General features: G+C 54.2%; 1 protein-coding gene across 1 annotated transcript in view; it reads left to right on the top strand.

Annotated features, from left to right (window-relative positions):
• SLC6A9 (solute carrier family 6 member 9) overlaps positions 1–18,500 on the top strand; it is a 36,094-nt gene that overhangs the window by 16,024 nt on the left and 1,570 nt on the right. The window contains exons 3-13 of the mRNA XM_087820386.1: positions 5,671–5,827; positions 6,419–6,550; positions 6,936–7,206; positions 12,882–13,014; positions 13,205–13,339; positions 13,433–13,536; positions 13,948–14,185; positions 14,260–14,394; positions 14,501–14,600; positions 14,688–14,788; positions 18,278–18,448. Coding sequence (XP_087676512.1) covers positions 5,671–5,827; positions 6,419–6,550; positions 6,936–7,206; positions 12,882–13,014; positions 13,205–13,339; positions 13,433–13,536; positions 13,948–14,185; positions 14,260–14,394; positions 14,501–14,600; positions 14,688–14,788; positions 18,278–18,448 — 1,677 coding nt within the window. The remainder of the gene's footprint in view (positions 1–5,670; positions 5,828–6,418; positions 6,551–6,935; positions 7,207–12,881; positions 13,015–13,204; positions 13,340–13,432; positions 13,537–13,947; positions 14,186–14,259; positions 14,395–14,500; positions 14,601–14,687; positions 14,789–18,277; positions 18,449–18,500) is intronic.

Below are 18,500 nucleotides of genomic sequence, written 5' to 3'. Positions count from 1 at the left end.
GGAGACGGACCGGAGGTGCCCAGGAATTGTACTAATCAATACAGCCCCATTGTCTGCCACGGCAGTTACTCCTATGGGGAGACTGGGTGAGGGGGCAGGGGGACATAGTACATGGGCTCAGTGGTGAGGGTGGGGGAGAGGGATGGGGCGAGACTCTCAACTGGAAGGTGAGACCCTATGGAACATTCGCTAGTGTCCAGGGCAAGTGCCCAGATGGGGTGGGTGCTGGTGTGCCCTCATCCCTGGAAGCCAGGCATAGGCAGGTTGTCAGGCGCAATGGGGCTGATGGCAGCAAGGATGAGAGGACCAGGAAAGCCACCCTCCATCCTGTAGGGCATCCTAACTTGACCTTCAGAAAGCAAGAGAAGGAATGTCTTCTGGAGAGATGTGGGTTAGTTTGAGGAGCATTATGCAGAGCTGTGCTCAAACCTCAGTTACTGCCAGGGTCAAAAATCAAAGCCGCTTCCAGAGTGCCAGCCCGCTGCCAACCAACTGGGGTAGAGACTGCCCATTGCTGCTGCAGCATGGAGCGGGCTGCTGGGCTTCTCTAGGGCAGAGGTAGGGCCTACCCAATGCCCCCCTTTACTGCTCCCCAAGGCCTGGAGCAGAGCCTGGCACGACTGGGGGGTGTCTTCTGTCTGCTGTTCCCCAAACTGGCAGGTAGCTCTCTGCCAATCATGGCTCTGGGGTGAAATAGCACAAGGCATGTTCTTGCCATCTCACCTGCTATATGAGGGCCCGGACTCCTGGTAGGTGCCCAGAGATTACTCTTAGGTTTTCCTTGAGGCAAAAGGCACTAATCACCCCTGTGCCCTGATTGGGCCTCAGGTAGATTTTTCCATGACCCCCTTCCCCTGGCCGCTACCCTGACTCTCTCCCATGCTTGGATAAGAGACGCCAGGTGAAGGACAGAAGGCTGTCATTGCAGGACAGATGCTGCCTAAGAGCCAGCCGGGTCCCTGGACTGATGGGAGAGAACTTGGGGAACAAGAACCGAGGGGTGTGAGGAGACCGTGGGCTCTCTGAGGCAGCTGCAATTTACTGTAATGGCTGTTCTGCTTAAATTCCCCCCTGGGGCTCAGAGAAAGTTGCCAGTGATCTGGATTTGGCTCAAGGTCAGTCTGGGATGGGGGTCTTGCCCGTTCTCCATAAAGTTTGTCTTGGATGGACTTCATCCCATGAGCAAACCCTGGGGCTCCAGAGTCCCAAACAAGCAGCCTGCTGGGTCCCAGGGGGGCTGTCCAGCCAGGCAGCTCCAGGATTCCAGAGCCCTCTGAGAGCAGGAGGAGGGAGCTCACAATTCACAAAAATATCCAGTGGACACTGATCTAAGAGGGCAGGAGTGAGGAGCCAGCACAGAGCCGTAGCCTAGGGTGGAAATCTGGGTTCTCTCTGAGTCTTGCATGGAGAGAGGAGGGTTCCATCCCGTGGAGCTGGTCACCTCTGAGAGCAGGCTTACAGCTTTGTTTTCTCTTTCACACTTTGCGTAGTTTCCAATTTTTGTGCTTGTGATAAGCTTATAATGCTTTTATAATTGGAAAGAAAAGTGATAACATTTTTTCAAAAGTAGTCTAGAAAGCTAGTGGGAACTAATGGAAAATACAGGAGAGAGTCAGAAATAACAAAATTCCAGGCAAGGCAGAAGTACAGAATATTAGATCTATTGAGGTTGTCTAGTCTCTCCTTTGATTCCCTACGTAAGGAGGCTGAGGTGCTGAGAGTGTACATGACCTGCCCAGGGTCACTGGGGGAGCAGGCTTCAGAATGCCAGGGTTCTAACCCCCAGTGCAGGGTCCAGCCCTGCCAAGCCCAGGGCATAGTGGGAGACCCAGATTCCACCCTCAAAGCTGAACCGCCCTAATCCCTGAGGCTCATCCAGAGCAGCAAATAAGCTGGGCAGAGGGCTATGTGAAGGACTTATGTAAGCGACCGCTGGGGGTGGGGGGTTGTTAACCCAGGGCCAGTCGCAAGTCCTGTGCAGGGAAGGACACTGCTGCCTCAACGACTGTTTCTATGGGGAAGGGGCATCTGAGGGTCTGATGTGTGTGCGTCTCTGGATGGTGGGGGTCACTTTAGAAAGAGAGCTCCGAAGTCTGCATTCTGCCTGGCCTGGGGGAGCCTGGTTACAAGGCAGGGTATTCCCCATCCTGCAGACTGCCCACCAGGCCAATGGTGGGGGCATCAGGGGTGAGGGTAGGGACTGTCCAAGGAGTCTGGGGAGGAGGTGCCCACCCAGAGGGGCCCCAAGCCACTATGGTTTAATTCATCTTCAAGGTATGAGCAAGGGAGGAAGGGAGAGCGGTGAGGGGTGGACAGTGGGAGATGAGCAATGGGCAAGAGAAGCCTGGAGCCTGGCCAGTTAGCGGGGCTCAGCTAGGTTACGCAGCCGAGCCGCCAGTCTGGGTCAAGCCCTGAGCACAGAGGGGTTCTTTCATGGGCAACTTCAGAGACGGCGACCACTGCAGTGACCGTTAATTCAGTGACACAGCTGTCCACTCAGCAGATCAAAAAAATAAGAGGCTTAGTTTAGGGAACATTATACAAGGAGGAAATAACTATGCAGCCTTGAAAAAGGCTCGCCAGCCATGGATCTCACTGCCCAGGAAGGAAGTAGCCGAGAGTCCCCAGAGCCAGGCTGGAGAAGGAAGGGAACTGGAGTTCTGGGACCCTATCCCCCTGCCAGTGTATTTTGGAGATCTTTCCCTCCATGTTCTAGGAGAAAGGTGGGCTTGCTCTGTCCACTGAGGACTGAGCCCTCACCAGCACAGGTACCCAGACATTCCAAGTGGCTTGTGCTGGAATTGAAGTCAGAGGCCTAGCTGTGGGCGAGGCTCCCATGGCCAGGGCACCGCATCCACAGCTCCCACAGTTTTGGCACCACAGTGCTGAGATCCAGGGCCAGGGAACAGACATGGGTGCTGCTTTTGCTGGGAGCATCTTGCACAACTTGTCGTTTCACTGACCTCCAGCTCCTTCTGCACATCAGACCCCTAATCTGGGTACCTTCCCATCAGCTTGCAAGCCCCAACCGCCAGTTCCAGCCCCTGTCCTGGGGGCTCCCGACAGCTGAACTGGTTAGCGCGTGCTCAGTTGTGTGCTGCTCATTAACGGAGCACGCTGGCTCTTGTGGACTCAATCCAGGGGCTGCCTGTGGCACGTGGCTGGGAGCATCACCCAGGGGCCCTCCCAGGCCCCTCCATGCCAGGCAACGAGCAGACCGCAGAGATCCAAGTCTGTTCCTGCAGCACTCAGTTGCGGGGGCTAGGGCCAGGAGAGAGGCCTCAAACCTAAAGCCTTGGGGACCTTGCTGTCTGCCGGGGCCCTTACCCTCGCCCTGCCTATGAGGCCATCTGGACCCTCTGTTGTCTCTTTTACAGCTGTAACTGCTGCTCTGACCCCACCCAAGTACTCTGCAGCCTCCACAATCTCCCATTGTGCCCCTAAGTAAACAAGCCTTGGACAGAATGAAACTGTTATTGTAGGGTCGATATATAGGAGCGCTGCCTGGCTGGGATTTGTTTGGGAATGAATAAACTACCCGAAGCACGCCTCACGCCCTCTGAAAAAACGCCCCCTGACCCTGCGGCATTGCTAGGCTTGTCCCAAAGGAGGCCCTGGGAGGTGGTGACAGGCCTAGGCAGGATGCTGTAGGGGCCTCTCGCAGAGGGCACACTTGGGCTGTGAGCCACCGTCTCCCACAGCCAAGCTGACCTTCAAGCCTCTGCACCAGGGTGGCCTTCCCTGACACCCCCGCCCCCCCATCCTCCTTCATGCTCCTTCAACTTGAGACATGCCCCTTTGTGGTCAGGTTGGAGTTGCTTATAAAAATTATGTCTTTGCTTATTTCCTTGATGGTTTACTCCTCACTAGACTTCTAGCTCTGAGTGGGTGGTATGTCTGTTTATTGCTTAATTCCTAGTGCCTGGTGTAGCGCCTGGCCAACGGCAGGTGTTAGTAGATCTCCATGGCCGCACGAATGAATCAATAAATGAATATACGCAGGCTCTTTTAGCCTGCCAGTTGCTCTGGGTGCTTCTTGAAGGAGACCCACAGTTCCTGGGGCTGTGCCCCAAACTCCCAGCGTCTCTGCTGGGGACAGTGCAGGATTGGGTGTGGAGTACAGTCGCTCCACAGGGATGTCTGTGCTATAGTAGTCGCAGTGTGCAAGCCCACTGTGGAAGCAAGGGGTGCGCAGCTGGGCCTCCGCGGGGCATGGGGCCTTCGTGTCTGCGTTCCCAGTGCCTTTCCGGAAGGTGCCCAGGTCCCCGTGCCTTTGTCAGTCAGTGTCAGGGCCTGACAGCATTTCAAAGCGCCAGGACTCTTTGTTTACTGGCCAGCATGACCACTGCCCTTGAATATGTCTCTTTCAAGCCGAGGGTCAGCGTCGCTGCCTGTTTTTCCTTAGAGGCCGTGCTGCTGTCTCTGATCCCGGGTGTTCTCCAGGGACTCCTGTCTGTTTCTCTCAGGAGAAGAGCCTGTCTCTACAAGACTGTCTCTGTCACTCAAGGACTCTCTGTACTTCTCTGTTGGTGACTCTTGGGGTCCCTGTGTCTCTTAGTGAGATCCCTCTGACCCCTCGGGCTCTGGCTCAGGGTGGCTTGAATTCCTGCCCACCTGGGAGGAGCGGAAGGGGTACGGCATGGGGAAGGCGCACATTCACACTTACAAAGGGACTTGCTGAGCCAGTCCCAACTGTGCTGGTGGGGTTTCGAAAGGCACTGCCCGCAGCGTGGCCTCCGGCCACCCGGCCCAGGCCTATAGCTCCCAGGCAGGTCTGGCATCCTTCCCTTGGGGCAAATCCCCTTCTCTGCCCCTCCTGACCAGCCCCCTCTTCTTCAGCTTCCCCCTCTCAGCTCAGAGACCCTTTCCTGGAATCATGCCTTCCGTGTCCTCTAGCAGAGTATGTCCTCCAAGTCTGGCATTGTGCCTACAACTCTGCTCTCCTTTCCCAACTCATGGCCAGCAACACCCAGCTCAGGTCAGCTTCCCCAGGGCCCCCTCCCAGCCGCGGGCAATATAGGTGGCTCCAGTGGGCTCTCCCATCCTGAGTCCCAGATGCCTTCCCCAGGTCTGGCCCTGCTCAGTTGCTCCCCCCTTTCCTTACCCCACAGCCCTGCCTACCCAGTGCCCCCAGGAAAAGACTTCGGCTGGAGGGGTCCAGCATCCCTTCCTCTGCAGCCGCCTGTCATGGGCAGCGTGCTCAGCCTGGCAATGTGGTGGCGGCGGGTGGGGGGTGCTGTCTGGACACAGGCCCCTTTGTGCCCAGTCTGACTTGGCTGCTTAGTATGAAGCTCAGCTGCTCCCAGATCCTCACCCAAAGGGGAAAAGGAAGCTTTGGAGGAACTGGGGCTGGGATGCTCTCTACTCCTGCTCCCTCTCAGTATCTCACCTGTCAGATATTGGCAGCAACTCCTCAGGTGGGCTGGTGCCCCTGGCACGGACTGCTCAGGGGCTGGTGAGGGAAGCCCCACTTGGCACCCTCTGGCGGCCACTCCTCCCTGCTCCCCTCTTCTGTTAGGCCTGCCTGTGGCTCCTGCCAGCAGAGGGGAAGCCCAGTGTGGGGGGCAGGAGCTTGGAGGGTCCATGGTGTCCCCACTGGGGGAGGATCAGAGGGTCAGCCATGGAAGCACAGATGCCTTGCTGATGGAAACTTCTTTCCTATCCCCACAGAATGGTGCTGTGCCCAGCGAGGCCACCAAGAGGGACCAGAACCTCAAACGGGGCAACTGGGGCAACCAGATCGAGTTTGTACTGACGAGCGTGGGCTATGCCGTGGGCCTGGGCAATGTCTGGCGCTTCCCATACCTCTGCTATCGCAACGGGGGAGGTACCCAATGGGCACAGGGCAGGGACCACCCCCTTGGATAGAGCCCACCCACCAGGGCCCAGACCAGCCCCTCCCTGGCACAGACCTCACTGCAGACAGGCTGGCCTCTGACCCTGGTCTCCTTTGGCCCCATCTCTGGCTTAGATGCCCTTTACCTAAGACGCAGACCACCCCTGACCCTGGCAGTCTGCTCCCTCAGGGTGAAGAGAGGTGGAGAAAAGCATCCCAACCTCCTGAGGTTCCCTGTCTTCTATCCCTTGTGTTTCAATAGCCACCCCTAAATAGTTCAGGGACATTTGAGGATTCCAGCAACTAATGTTTATGAAATTGCTGGCTTGAGCCATCAAATTCCACCTAAATGTGGTGGCTCTGGGGCTTGGGTTCTGCTCAGAGCAGACTTTCTGGGAGCCTCTGTCAAGATCAAAGTCAGGCTACATGGGTAGTGTGCCTCAGACCCAGGCTCCTGCTCAGTGCACAGCACACCCTCCTTGGGTCCTAGCCAGTTAGAAAGGTTTGGCTATTGGGTCCTAAGCAGGAAGAGGGAGGGATGCCCGAGCCTGCCCCTGAGCCAGCCCTCTCCCTGCCTGCCAGGCGCCTTCATGTTTCCCTACTTCATCATGCTGACATTCTGCGGAATCCCTCTCTTCTTCATGGAGCTCTCCTTCGGCCAGTTTGCAAGTCAGGGCTGCTTGGGGGTCTGGAGGATCAGCCCCATGTTCAAAGGTGAGGCCTGGGCAGGGTACACACACACACACACACACACACGCACACACACACACACTTGGGCCTATGGGGGCTGTGCAGACACTGCCAACCCATCTGTACAAACACTGCCAACCCCTATGGAGCCATGATGCTGACTCCATGCCTCACATCAATGACCAAGGCCATGGTCACATGCTGGGATCCATGTTTGCTTGGCCTCCACCCTTCCTTCCTACCACGTGTATATACAAAACCCCTTCACCCCCCCCGTTTGCACTTGCCAAGGCCTTGACCTGTCCCTTCTGTGGCCTTCCATGGAAGCCTGCCCCTTCGGCCCTTTAAAATGAACCTCGCCTCCTTCAGCTAGATGTGCGAGGCTGCTGCTCTCTCCACCCTCCCCCAGGTGTGGGCTATGGCATGATGGTGGTGTCTACGTATATCGGCATCTACTACAATGTGGTCATCTGCATTGCCTTCTACTACTTCTTCTCGTCCATGACACACGTGCTGCCCTGGGCCTACTGCAATAACCCCTGGAACACACCCGATTGTGCCGGTGTGCTGGACGCCTCCAACCTCACCAATGGTTCCCAGCCTGCCACCCTGCCCAGTAACCTCTCCCACCTGCTCAACCGCACCCTCCAGAGGACCAGCCCCAGTGAGGAATACTGGAGGTGAGGCCCCCATTAGACCTGGGCTGTGGGGACACCTGGTGCCAACCCTCAGTCCTCTCACCATCAGTCAACAGTCTGCAGACTTGGTAGGGTGCCTGCTGCATGTTCAGCCCTCTGCTAGGCACCGAGCATGGCAGAGGTGCATGAAGAGATGTAAGGAGTTCATGGCTTGTTCAGAAGAGGCTGACACATCAGGGAACAGTGAAAGATGAGATGTTGATTTGGGGAGTCCTTATGAAGTAGCTAGCAGTCAGGCAAGTCTGCAGAGGAGAGTCAGGGAAAAGGGGGATGACTTCCTGGTGAGAACAGTATGAGCAAAGGCCCTGGGGCCCAGATGAGCAACAGCTGGTCTTGAGACTAAGGGGAACCTGTTCTGATGAGAGTAACAAATATGTGGGGAACACATGGGTTGTAAAGTGCCCTAGGAGGGAGCACTGGCCTTCCTGGAGAACTTATAAGAATTAAGCTTAGATTTAATGCTGCAGAATACAGGCACCATGGAAGTTTCCTGAGCCTGGGACTATCATCATCCAGCTGTGCTTGGGAAAGACAGCCTGGTCCCACTGTGCTCTGTGGTAACAGGAGGCCAGAGCCTCAGAGCCGGCTGAAGGACAGCTGCTACTGGAGTTATTCTGGAGCACCTTGTCCTAGCTGGGTGGGTATGAGGGCACAGCAGGCCATCCTGGAGGAAATTCCCCATGTCCTGTTGGGGATCCTGTGGGCAGAAGGCTTTGGGGGCTGATGGGTAAGCCTCATTCATCCACTCCACAAACATGCACTACATAGCTCTCCTGGGCCCCATGTGTCCATGGGGTGTGAGTGGCCTGGGGCTCCTGCCCTAAGAACTTCACAGTCCAATGGGGAGACAGGTCGCTAATCACACCAAGGGCAGGTGCTCTGGTGCAGGTATGTGCAGTGGTGTGGTGGGGGCATGAGGGGGTAGTGGTCAGGCCTGAGGGGATGGAGGCAAGATGAGATGGCTAAGAAGGCTTCTCAGAGGAAGGAGAGGGGGAGGTGAGAAGGGATTGGGAGAGACATAAGCAGGTAAGCAGAGGCGAGGAGATGGCAAACTGGAGCTAGGGTTGGGGGCAGGTGGGATACAGAGTACTGAAACAGAAAAAGCCAGCAGGCATCATATGGAGCAGGGCTTCTTAGGCCAGGGTAAGGGTTTGAGGCTTTCTCCATTGGGTCATGAGAGCCATGAGAGAGATGGCCAAGACCCCAGTGATACCTGAAGCCCTAGGAGGTCCATATCCTCTAAGCCCCGTCCTAGAGCTCAAACTCTGTGGCCTAGCTTCCCTGTGTCTATAGCCAGCCTCCATCCTGGGCTACAGACATTCAAAGAGGGCTGAGAGGTCCACTACCCTTGGGGGTGCCAGGTTCACTGTGTAGACAACAGGGCAGACTCAGTCAGTCACTGGACAGTGCATTTCTTGAGCACCTGGTACCAGGGACTGCCTTCAGAGGGAAGACAGAAGGGAGTAAGACAGACACTGCTCTCACGGAGCTCACATCTAATGGGAAAACTAAGCAAATAAGTACCCATTTATGTGTTCTGCATTTGAGGCATGGTGTGGACTGGGAAACTTGTCCTAGACTTGGGGTGAAACTCTCTAGAAGCTCCCAGATGCACAAAGCCCCACCCACACCCCCCAGGATGTTCTAGAACTTGCCATGGGGCTGCCTGCCAGGGATTCCCAGCCCAGTGGGGTCACCCAGGGCAAAGCTCTGGAGAGTTTATCCAGTACAGTCAGAGGGGAGGAAGAAAACTGGTCATGGGTGGGGGCCCAACTGGGTGGCCAGTTGAATTCTGCTTCTCAGCCAGGGCTGGAGCCAGGCCTGCCTACCTAGCTGTGGTACCAGGCTGGAATCCTTGCCTGCAGAATGGCTCCCTGCCGCCCCCTCCTGGAGAGCCTGGGAAAATGACCCTTGAGAGGGTCGTTTGAAAGGGAGGAGTGAGCACCCCCATTTCTTGGGCACCTACTATGTGCCAGGCGTATTATCTCAGATAATATTATCATCCCTGTTTTTTAGATTTAGAGACCGACATTCAGAGGATAAGGAACTAGGCAGCATTTCTGCATCAGGATATATGCTCTGGGTTCCATGTGGCGCCTCTGTGCCCGGCGCCTGGTGTTAATTAGACCAAGGCTACTCGGCAGGTGTTCTTGGTCCACACTCTCCAGCGCCCCCTTGGAAAGCTGCATGATCTCTTTTGAGCCCTACAACAACCTTATTAGCTAGCCTGTGCAGATATTATTAAATATTCCCATTTTACAAATGAGGAAAGCAAGTCAAAAGAAAGATTAAACAACTGCTCCTCTGAAGTGAGAGGAGCCCCGAGGGCAGATTTCTGATCCCATGTCAGCCTCTTGCTCGCCCTTCTGGCCTACAGTTCTCCCTGCCTCAGCAACTATTTAGTCTTGTTTTGCAGTCCTCTGTGTGCTGGTCTGATTCCTGCTCAGAGCATGACCATGCCCTTTCATCCTATAGCCCCTGGGGTGCCCAGCACAGCACCCGGCACCCAGTGGGACTCGGATCCCAGCACCCCTCTCCTAGTGTCTTCATGGCAGCTCTTGCGTCACATAGACCTCATTCAAATCCTCGCTCTGCCGTTGACCACCTGTGTGGCTTTGGGAAGTCATCAAACCTCTTTAAATGTTAGCTGTTCATCCATTAAATGGGGATGCTTACAGCACTTACCTATTGTTATAAAGATGAAATGAGAATGCAGCATAAATCACTAAGAACTATAGGCCAATGATTGCCACTGCTGGAGATTCAGAGGAATAGACTAGGATGTCCTGTTCTCAAGGTATTTACCATATGGCTTGGGAAATTTAAAACTAATGCAGAATTATTCCAGAGATGTACTGCATCAAGAACCAACTTGTAAATATGTTGGGTTCCCAGAATTCTTAAGTTAAACGTTTGATTTCAAAAGGACATGGTCCAAAACCAAAAACAAAAACTCAATATGGTGCCATAAAAATAAAGGTTGAATTCATTATTTGGTTCCCAGGTTAGCCTTTTAAACTCCTTAATCCCCAGTATTGTAGTGCTAGTATTGCCAGTGTTGTAATCCCTTGTATTGCAATAAAAAATAGTATAAAACACTGTCAGTTTAACATTTATAATTAAGATTGAAAAATCTTTTGAACAAAAATGATTTCTTTACTTTGAATGCTTGTGTTTGAAGTAAAGTGACTCAGTACTAGCAGCAGAAGGACTCTGGCTATTCTGGTGGGCAGAGCTTTTATCATAAATGTGCCCTCCGTTAGGCAAGGCCTGGGAAGCCCAGGTCTGTGGCTGACTTCAGGTTTGAGTGACCTTGTCTGTTTGCCCCAATGAGCCAAAAATATTTTTTTCTATGTGCCACAAAGGAACAGTGGTTGGAGAACACTGCTGAAGGGGAACAGGAGCCTCTCCTCGGTGGTGCCACAGCTCCTGAACTTCTCCCATCCCTTTGTCTTTGGTTCCCCCATCAACAAAAGAGCCTGGAGAGGGCCTAGCCCAGGGCCTGGCTCTGTTGAATGAACCATGGCAGTGGCAGGTGTTGGGCAGGAGAGGGAAGTGGTAAACAACACCCTCTGCAGGTCATAAGGAAGAAGACCAAGGTACTTGCAAGCCTGGCAGGCTGGCCAAGCAAATACCCAATACCAGGTCTGGCAACATCATCCCATGAGGGACAAAGTGACATCTCATCACAAGGTATTAAAAATCTTGCCATGAGGTTTGAGAGCTGATTTGGGGGAGAAAAGGTGAAAATAGCTAAGAATGAGCTATTGCTAAGCGGTCCATACTGTAAGAGGGGAAAGAAGGGAGCCTATATTTACCTAAATTTATCTATAATTATTCTGGGTTGGTGTTAATATGCCCATTGTACAGATGAGGAAACTGAGGCTCAAGAGCTTGTCTCTTGCCCATAATTTGTAGCCTGGACAACTATACCAACCACAGTGGTTTCCCTCCCGGTTTTCCCTTTTTACCTCCCAATTCTTTTACCACAGTATTCATTCATTCACTCACTCATTCATTTAATAAATATTTATAAAGCACTGCTTTGTGCCAGGCACTGTGCTAGGCACTGGGGGATATAGCAGTGAACAAAACAGACAAAACCCCCTGTCTTCACAGAGGACAGATGGCAAACAAAATAAATAGGTAAAATTTATATTATGATAGGAGATATGTGCTGCAGAGGAAATTACAGCAAAGAAGAGGGTAAGGAGTGCTGGGCTGGGGCCAGGGCTGCGGTTTTAAGTGGGGTAGCTAGAAAAGGCTGCTTGGCAAAGAGGACACCTGAGTAAAGACCTGAAGTAGGTGAGGAAGGAGGGAGCCATGTTGATAAACTCAGCTGCATAACTTGTGGGCCCAGTGCAAAATGAAAATATGAGGCTGCTTGTTCAAATGTATTAAGAATTTCAAGATGGCAATGGCAGAACATTAAACTAAGCACTAGGCCTTTTTAAACGTGGGGTCCTGTATTACTGCACAGGTCACATACCTATGTGTACGTATGGATATTTGGGGAAAGAGCACTTCAGAGAGAGGGACTGGCATGGTTAAGGAACAACAAGGAGCCCAGTGCAGCTGGAGCAGTGAGCAAGGTGGAGAGTAGGTGAGGAGATCGGAGAAATGGCAGATAGGGGACAGTGGATCACATAGGGCCTCATAGCCCTGTAAGGACTCTGGCTTTTCCGTGGCCAGAAATGGGAGCTGCTGCAAGGTTTTGAGCCAAGGAGAGACTCTGAAAGTGCTCTTATAAAAACCTTTCAGAGGTTTCCCATTGCCCTCAGAATAAAATTCAAACTTAGTTTTGACTTCATACGATCTGGTCCCTTCCTATCCCTTGTCCTCTCTTCCTCTAACCTTCTCTTCCAGCATTTCTGAGCTACCGACAAGCCCAGGCTGGACTGTGCTGTTTCATCACACCCCTTGCCATGTGCTCTTTCCTCAGCCTGGCACACACTTCCACTTGTCTTCACCTACCTCCTCCCCATTTCTCAAGCCTTAACTCAAACCTCACCTCTTCTGGGAAGCCTTCCAGCATGCTCCTCCCCATGGGGTTGAGACACCCCTCCTGGCGGTGCCCACAATGCCTGATCCAGGTCTATATGCCCAATACCTAGCACAAGACCTGACACATAAATGTCCAGGTGCTTGAAGGAGCACAGCTGGTGGGGCATAGAGCGCCAGATAGAGCCACACATACGCCGGGGAGGCACCCAGCCTGTGTGCTCCAGAGCCTCTAGTCTATTCAGCATTCTGCTGCCACCCTGGATTCATCAGAGGTGGAGGATACTAATGTGGGTGAGCTCAGAAGGCTTCCTGGAGGAGGTGATGCCTGATAGGACGTATCCAGTCTGGAGGAGAGGGCATTCCAGAAGGGAGAAATGTACAAGCAAGGGACTGGGGTGGACCTGAGTGGGGACAGAGAGATCTCCATACTTCAGGGGCTGAGGGGGTGGCCCAGGCCTGGGGTGTGACCTCCAGGAACCTTTGGGGGTTCTGGGAGAGACTGCAAGCAGTGGACTCCCTGGAGGCAGCAAGCAGAGGGAGCTGGGGCCCCACAGTGGCTCCAGTGGGCTCCTAGTACCTGTGAGTGGGAAGAAGGGAGCTGCCAGGCTGGGCCCTGGGGCTGCCGCTCAATGACAGAGTATCCCCTTCCCCAGGCTCTACGTGCTGAAGCTGTCAGACGACATTGGGAACTTTGGGGAAGTGAGACTGCCCCTCCTCGGCTGCCTCTGTGTCTCCTGGGTGGTTGTGTTCCTCTGCCTCATCCGAGGAGTCAAGTCTTCAGGGAAAGTAAGCACCCCTCCCCTGACAGGGCCTGTGCCCACCCAGGAAGGTCCTGCCTCTGCTGCCCGGGGCGTGCGGGCACGTGTGTGTGTGTGGGGGGGGGGTGAAGGGCCGTGGGAGAGTGTGAGCGGTGGTTGGAGCTGGGAGGTGGACCAGGCAGGAGCCCGGAGGAGTCCACTGGGGCTGTTCTGCGCAGGTGGTATACTTCACGGCCACGTTTCCCTATGTGGTGCTGACCATCCTATTCGTCCGTGGAGTGACCCTGGAAGGAGCCTTCAAGGGCATCATGTACTACGTGACCCCACAGTGGGACAAGATTCTGGAGGCCAAGGTGGGATGTGGAGGGAGACCCAGAAGGGCTGGGGAAGGGCAGAGAGACGCCTGCCTCTAACCACAGCTCCTCGTTGGCCTCTCCCTTTCACAGGTATGGGGGGATGCTGCCTCCCAGATCTTCTACTCCCTGGGCTGCGCGTGGGGAGGCCTCATCACCATGGCTTCCTACAACAAGTTCCATAACAACTGCTACCGGTGAGACTCTCCCACCATTCCTGGGGACGCCCCCATTCCCTGCCCTCTCCGCAGCCTGACCCCAGCTACCCCAGTCCCACCAGATCCAGTGCAGCCCCCTGGCCCACCAGGGCCCTCCCTCCCACTCACCTGAGGTCCTGGAAACACTGGGTCTGGATCAAGTCGCTGGAGGGTGGAGAGAGAACCTTGGCAGGAGAGAGAAGAGGGTAGGGATGGCGGTGCCCAGGGAGGGGTCTGTGAGGACTCAAGAGCCTCAGGCCCACTTAAAAAGGTCCCGAGTAGACCAGAAAAGAGGTTGGGAACACCTTCATTCCTAGGACTTTCCCTGTCTCCAAGTCCTCTCCTGGCCCAAACTGGGCAGAGGGGAGCAAGCTCTGTGCCCTGAACTTGGCCCATTTTCCTCCCCATCAGGGACAGCGTCATCATCAGCATCACTAACTGTGCCACCAGCGTCTATGCTGGCTTTGTCATCTTCTCAATCCTGGGCTTCATGGCAAATCACCTGGGTGTGGACGTGTCCCGTGTGGCAGACCACGGCCCCGGCCTGGCCTTCGTTGCTTACCCAGAGGCCCTCACACTGCTGCCCATCTCCCCGCTCTGGTCCCTGCTCTTCTTCTTCATGCTCATCTTGCTGGGGCTGGGCACTCAGGTAGGAGGTGCAGGACTGTGGAAGGAGGGAAGGCACAGAGGTCAGGCCCCTGCTCTGATGGCCATACCCTTCAGTTCTGCCTCCTAGAGACGCTGGTGACAGCCATTGTGGATGAGGTGGGGAATGAGTGGATCCTGCAGAAAAAGACCTATGTGACCTTGAGCGTGGCTGTGGCAGGCTTCCTGCTGGGCATCCCCCTCACCAGCCAAGTAAGAGCTGAGAGGAAGGCTGGGCCGGAGTGGCCAGGGTATGAGGTGATAACGGGTCTGGGAGCCTAGCCACGGCGCCCTGACTCAGCTACCCGCTGGCCCACAGGCAGGCATCTACTGGCTGCTGCTAATGGACAACTACGCGGCCAGCTTCTCCTTGGTCGTCATCTCCTGCATCATGTGTGTGTCCATCATGTACATCTATGGTAAGCGCCCAACCTTCCATGGCCTCCTGAGCCCCAGCAATGGGCTTCTCATGCTTCCTGCCCAGCCACTGACACCCCTCTCTCCAGGGCACCAGAACTACTTTCAGGACATCCAGATGATGCTGGGATTCCCACCACCCTTCTTCTTCCAGATCTGCTGGCGCTTCGTGTCTCCAGCTATCATCTTCGTAAGTTCCTGGGCTGGCCTCTCCCTCACCCTGCTGCCTCTTGGCAAGTGCCCTTCTCTAGGGAACCACCAGAGGGAGAGCAGGAGCCCATCCATCTGGCCAGAGTTCCCATGAGGGCTCCCCAAATCTGGCCATTGTAGTCTAAGGGAGGTTGCGTAGAGTTAGACAGGCATGTGGAGTCTCGGAGCCACACTGGCCTTGACCTTGGGTTAGGAAGGGAGCACAGAGCACTGAATCTGACTGAAGACAGCATGCAGCCTGGGAGGAGAAAGCAGTCTGGCAGCAGCTGAGAGTCGGCCCTCCCTCCCTGGGATCCCCGGAGGGGCCTCAGGAACCATTATTGATATTGGTGTCAGCCTCACTGAGCATCTGTCTCCAATCCGTCATAACCGAGGTGCTCCTGTGCCCGGGGGCCGTGCTGTGAATGCATGAGTATTCCAGAAGCAGGCTGTAAGAGCCAGATGTCAGCTCAGGATCAGGGGCGACCTGTAAACCTTTCAAGCACTGACATGGGCTGACTCAGGAGGGGGAGGTCTTGGTTTCCAACAATATCTAACACCTGGGAACCCCATCTGGGAGCTGAATTGGTGGCGAGAACTCCCACCGTGGCCAGGAACCAGGCACTTTCTGCACACTGTTTATATGTTAACTCATGTACTATAATTCTCCAAGGTATCATTATCATCCCCACTTGACAGATGAGGAAACTGAGGCACAGAGATCTTAAGTAACTGACCCAAGGTTACTGAGCCAGTAAAAGGCAGTGTAGCCCGGCTGACGTGGCTCAGTGGTTGAGCGTCAACTTATGAACCAGGAAGTCACAGTTGGACTCCTGGTCACGGCACATGCCCGGGTTGTGGGCTCGATCCCCAGTAGGGGGTGTGCAGGAGGCAGCCGATCAACGACTGTCTCATCATTGATGTTCCTATCTCTCTCCCTCTCCCTTCCTCTCTCTGAAAACAATAAACATATTTAAAAAAAAAGGCATTGCCACTGGAGGAAGCAGGTAGCCCAGTCTGGAGCCTGTGCGCCAGGCCGGTGCCACACTAGAAGCCACCACAGGAAGGAGCTGGTGCTTCCTTTACATGTTCTCCTTTATGCTCAGGGTGAGCAGCAGGGGCATAGGGGTCTGATAGTGTAATGGCCACTCCACAGAGAAGCAGCAGGTCATCTCTGAGTGACAGGGGTCAGCCTAGTGGCGAGGGCAGTGTCCGGAGTCACGCCCCGTCACACCTAACTGCCACAGGTCAGCATCGGGTTTTCACTTTGGCTCATGTGTTTGAACAAAAGGCCCCTGGGGGCTGAAGCCTCCACCACATAGAGTGTGGGATTTTCCCCGAGCCTGGCGGAGGCACCAGCTCTGGCCACTGGCCCAGCCTTGAAACAGGAGGAGCGGAAGTCTCCTGTAAGTGGCGAGAGGCCGGGAGGGCGGGCACTGCTGCCAAGCCCCGTGCCGTGGGGGGTCGCTGGGACCCAGGCCCTGCCTGAGTGGAGCTCATCCCCCACAGCCCCTAGGAGGCTGTCACCTGGGGAGCTGGGGCACCAGCATAGGCAGGGAAGGAGGCGAGGAGGAGGTGGGCACCAGGAGGGTCCATGGGGGCAGCCTCACCCTGGGTCCAGTATGTCTGAGAGAGTAAGGCACAGTGGCAGTGCCCTCTCTGTGCAAAGAAAAGCAGCTGAAGTTAACCTTAAGGGGACTCCAGGGTCTGTGGACATGTTTTTAGATTTCTGAAAAGCTCTTTTTGATAAACTCCATCCTTTTGTCAGCTCAAATAAGGGATTTGTCTACACCTAGATCAGGATCTAGGCTCATTCAGGAAACTTGTTTTAAGTTCCTACTATGTGCAGTGTCCGGCTGTGGGTCTTGACCTCCAGAACTTGGTCACTGGGAAGGCTGAAGGAGCCTGAGCTTTAGGACACAGCTGAGGGCTCAGGAGGCGAATGCTGAGCCCTGCTGGGGAGCAGCACACACACTAGGCCCTCTGGGTGACCCATGAGCCACCTGCCCGTCATCTTTCTGCTTCCTTTAGTTTTTTTTGAGGCCTGCGTTCCAGAGGAGGTAGTTTTGTTTTTATAATCTTTTTTTTGTTTGGTTGGTTTTAAATTTCAGAGAGAGGAAGGGAGAGAGAGAAAAATCAATGAATTGATCAGCTGCCTCCTGCCCACCCCCTACTGGGGATTGAGCCCAAAACCCAGGCATGTGCCCTGACCGAGAATTGAACCATGATCTCCTGGTTCATGGGTAGACGCTCAACCACTGTGCCATGCTGGCCGGGCTAGTTTTTTAAATTATAGTTGACATACAGTATTATATTAGTTCCATGTATACAACACAGTGATTAGATATTTATATACCTTATGAAGTGATCTCCTAGATAAGTCTAGTACCCATCTGACACCATACATAGTTATTACTTCCTTTAGTTTTTATGTTACTGCAGCTGCCAGGCTTTATTTCTCATCTCACCTCTTTCCAGTGAGGCTCCTGAGAACATCCCCCAGCCTGACACTCAACATTTCTAGCCTTTGGAGCCTCCCCAGGCTGTCCACAGCCATAGACCAAAGGCCTTTGCCCTCCCCTCCCCCCATTGCTCCCTCCTCTCTGCAGAAGTCAGTTCAAATCAGCAAATGAGATTGTGCCAGGCGCTATACTGGGCACTGGAGACCCAGAGCTGATGCAATCCCAGGAGCTCCCAGGCCTGTGGGGACCATTAAACAAATGCTTAGCAGATGGAAAATGCCTTTCAGGAGGAGACGGGAAATCTGGAGAGGCTTCTTACCATTTCTTTCTTTCTTTATTTAAATCCTCACCTGAGGATAGGCCTTTTTATTGATTTTAGAGAGAGGAAAGGAGAGAGAGAAAGAGGGACACATTGATGTGAGAGAAACATCAATCCGTTGCCTCCTGCATGTGCTCCGACCGAAAATCGAACCTGAAAACTTTTCGTGCACAGGACCGTGCTCAACCACACGGCCCAGGACTGGAGAGGCTTCTTGGAGGAGGTGGCATTTGCACAGATAGGGTTTGCCAGAGGAAGATGCCACGGAGGATTCTCCAGAGTAAATGAAAGGGGTGGAGAATGCTGAGTGTAGCTGAGACATTGAGACAACGGTAATGTGGCTAGAAAGATAAGCTGAGGCCTTGATGTGAGAAAGTAAAAGCCCAAAAGGCTAGGAATTTAGTCTGAACTTCAGTAGGCTGTTGCAAGTGTCTGAGCAGAACTGACTTCCAAAGGTGACATCAGCTTAATTGTTCCCTGACTGGTTCAGAATTATGGTGAAGCCAGACCTTTTCCTTTCCATGGTGTGTACTTGCCAATCACGTCCTGGACCCCTGGTTCCATCTGCTTCTTCCGCCACCCAAACGTTGACATTGGCCCTGCTCTCCCCCAAATAGCTTTCTCTTAGGAAACTGGAGAGGAAGGGAAGGGGTGCTGATAGGGGGGCTGGGTGGGCCTCATGCCCACTCCCATCCCCCACTCTCTGCAGTTCATTCTCATCTTCACGGTGATCCAGTACCGGCCAATCACCTATAACCACTACCAGTATCCAGGCTGGGCAGTGGCCATCGGCTTCCTCATGGCTCTGTCCTCCGTCATTTGCATCCCACTCTACGCCCTGTTCCAGCTCTGCCGCACAGATGGGGACACCTTCCTCCAGGTGAGGGGTGGGGGAGGGGCAGCAGACGAACCGGGAAGGGGTGGATGGATGG

This window comes from Miniopterus natalensis, chromosome 9 (assembly GCF_054644295.1).
Source record: "Miniopterus natalensis isolate mMinNat1 chromosome 9, mMinNat1.hap1, whole genome shotgun sequence".
NCBI lineage: Eukaryota > Metazoa > Chordata > Mammalia > Chiroptera > Miniopteridae > Miniopterus > Miniopterus natalensis.
Note: the sequence above shows the minus strand (reverse complement) of the source record. Positions and strands in the feature narration are given on the sequence as shown.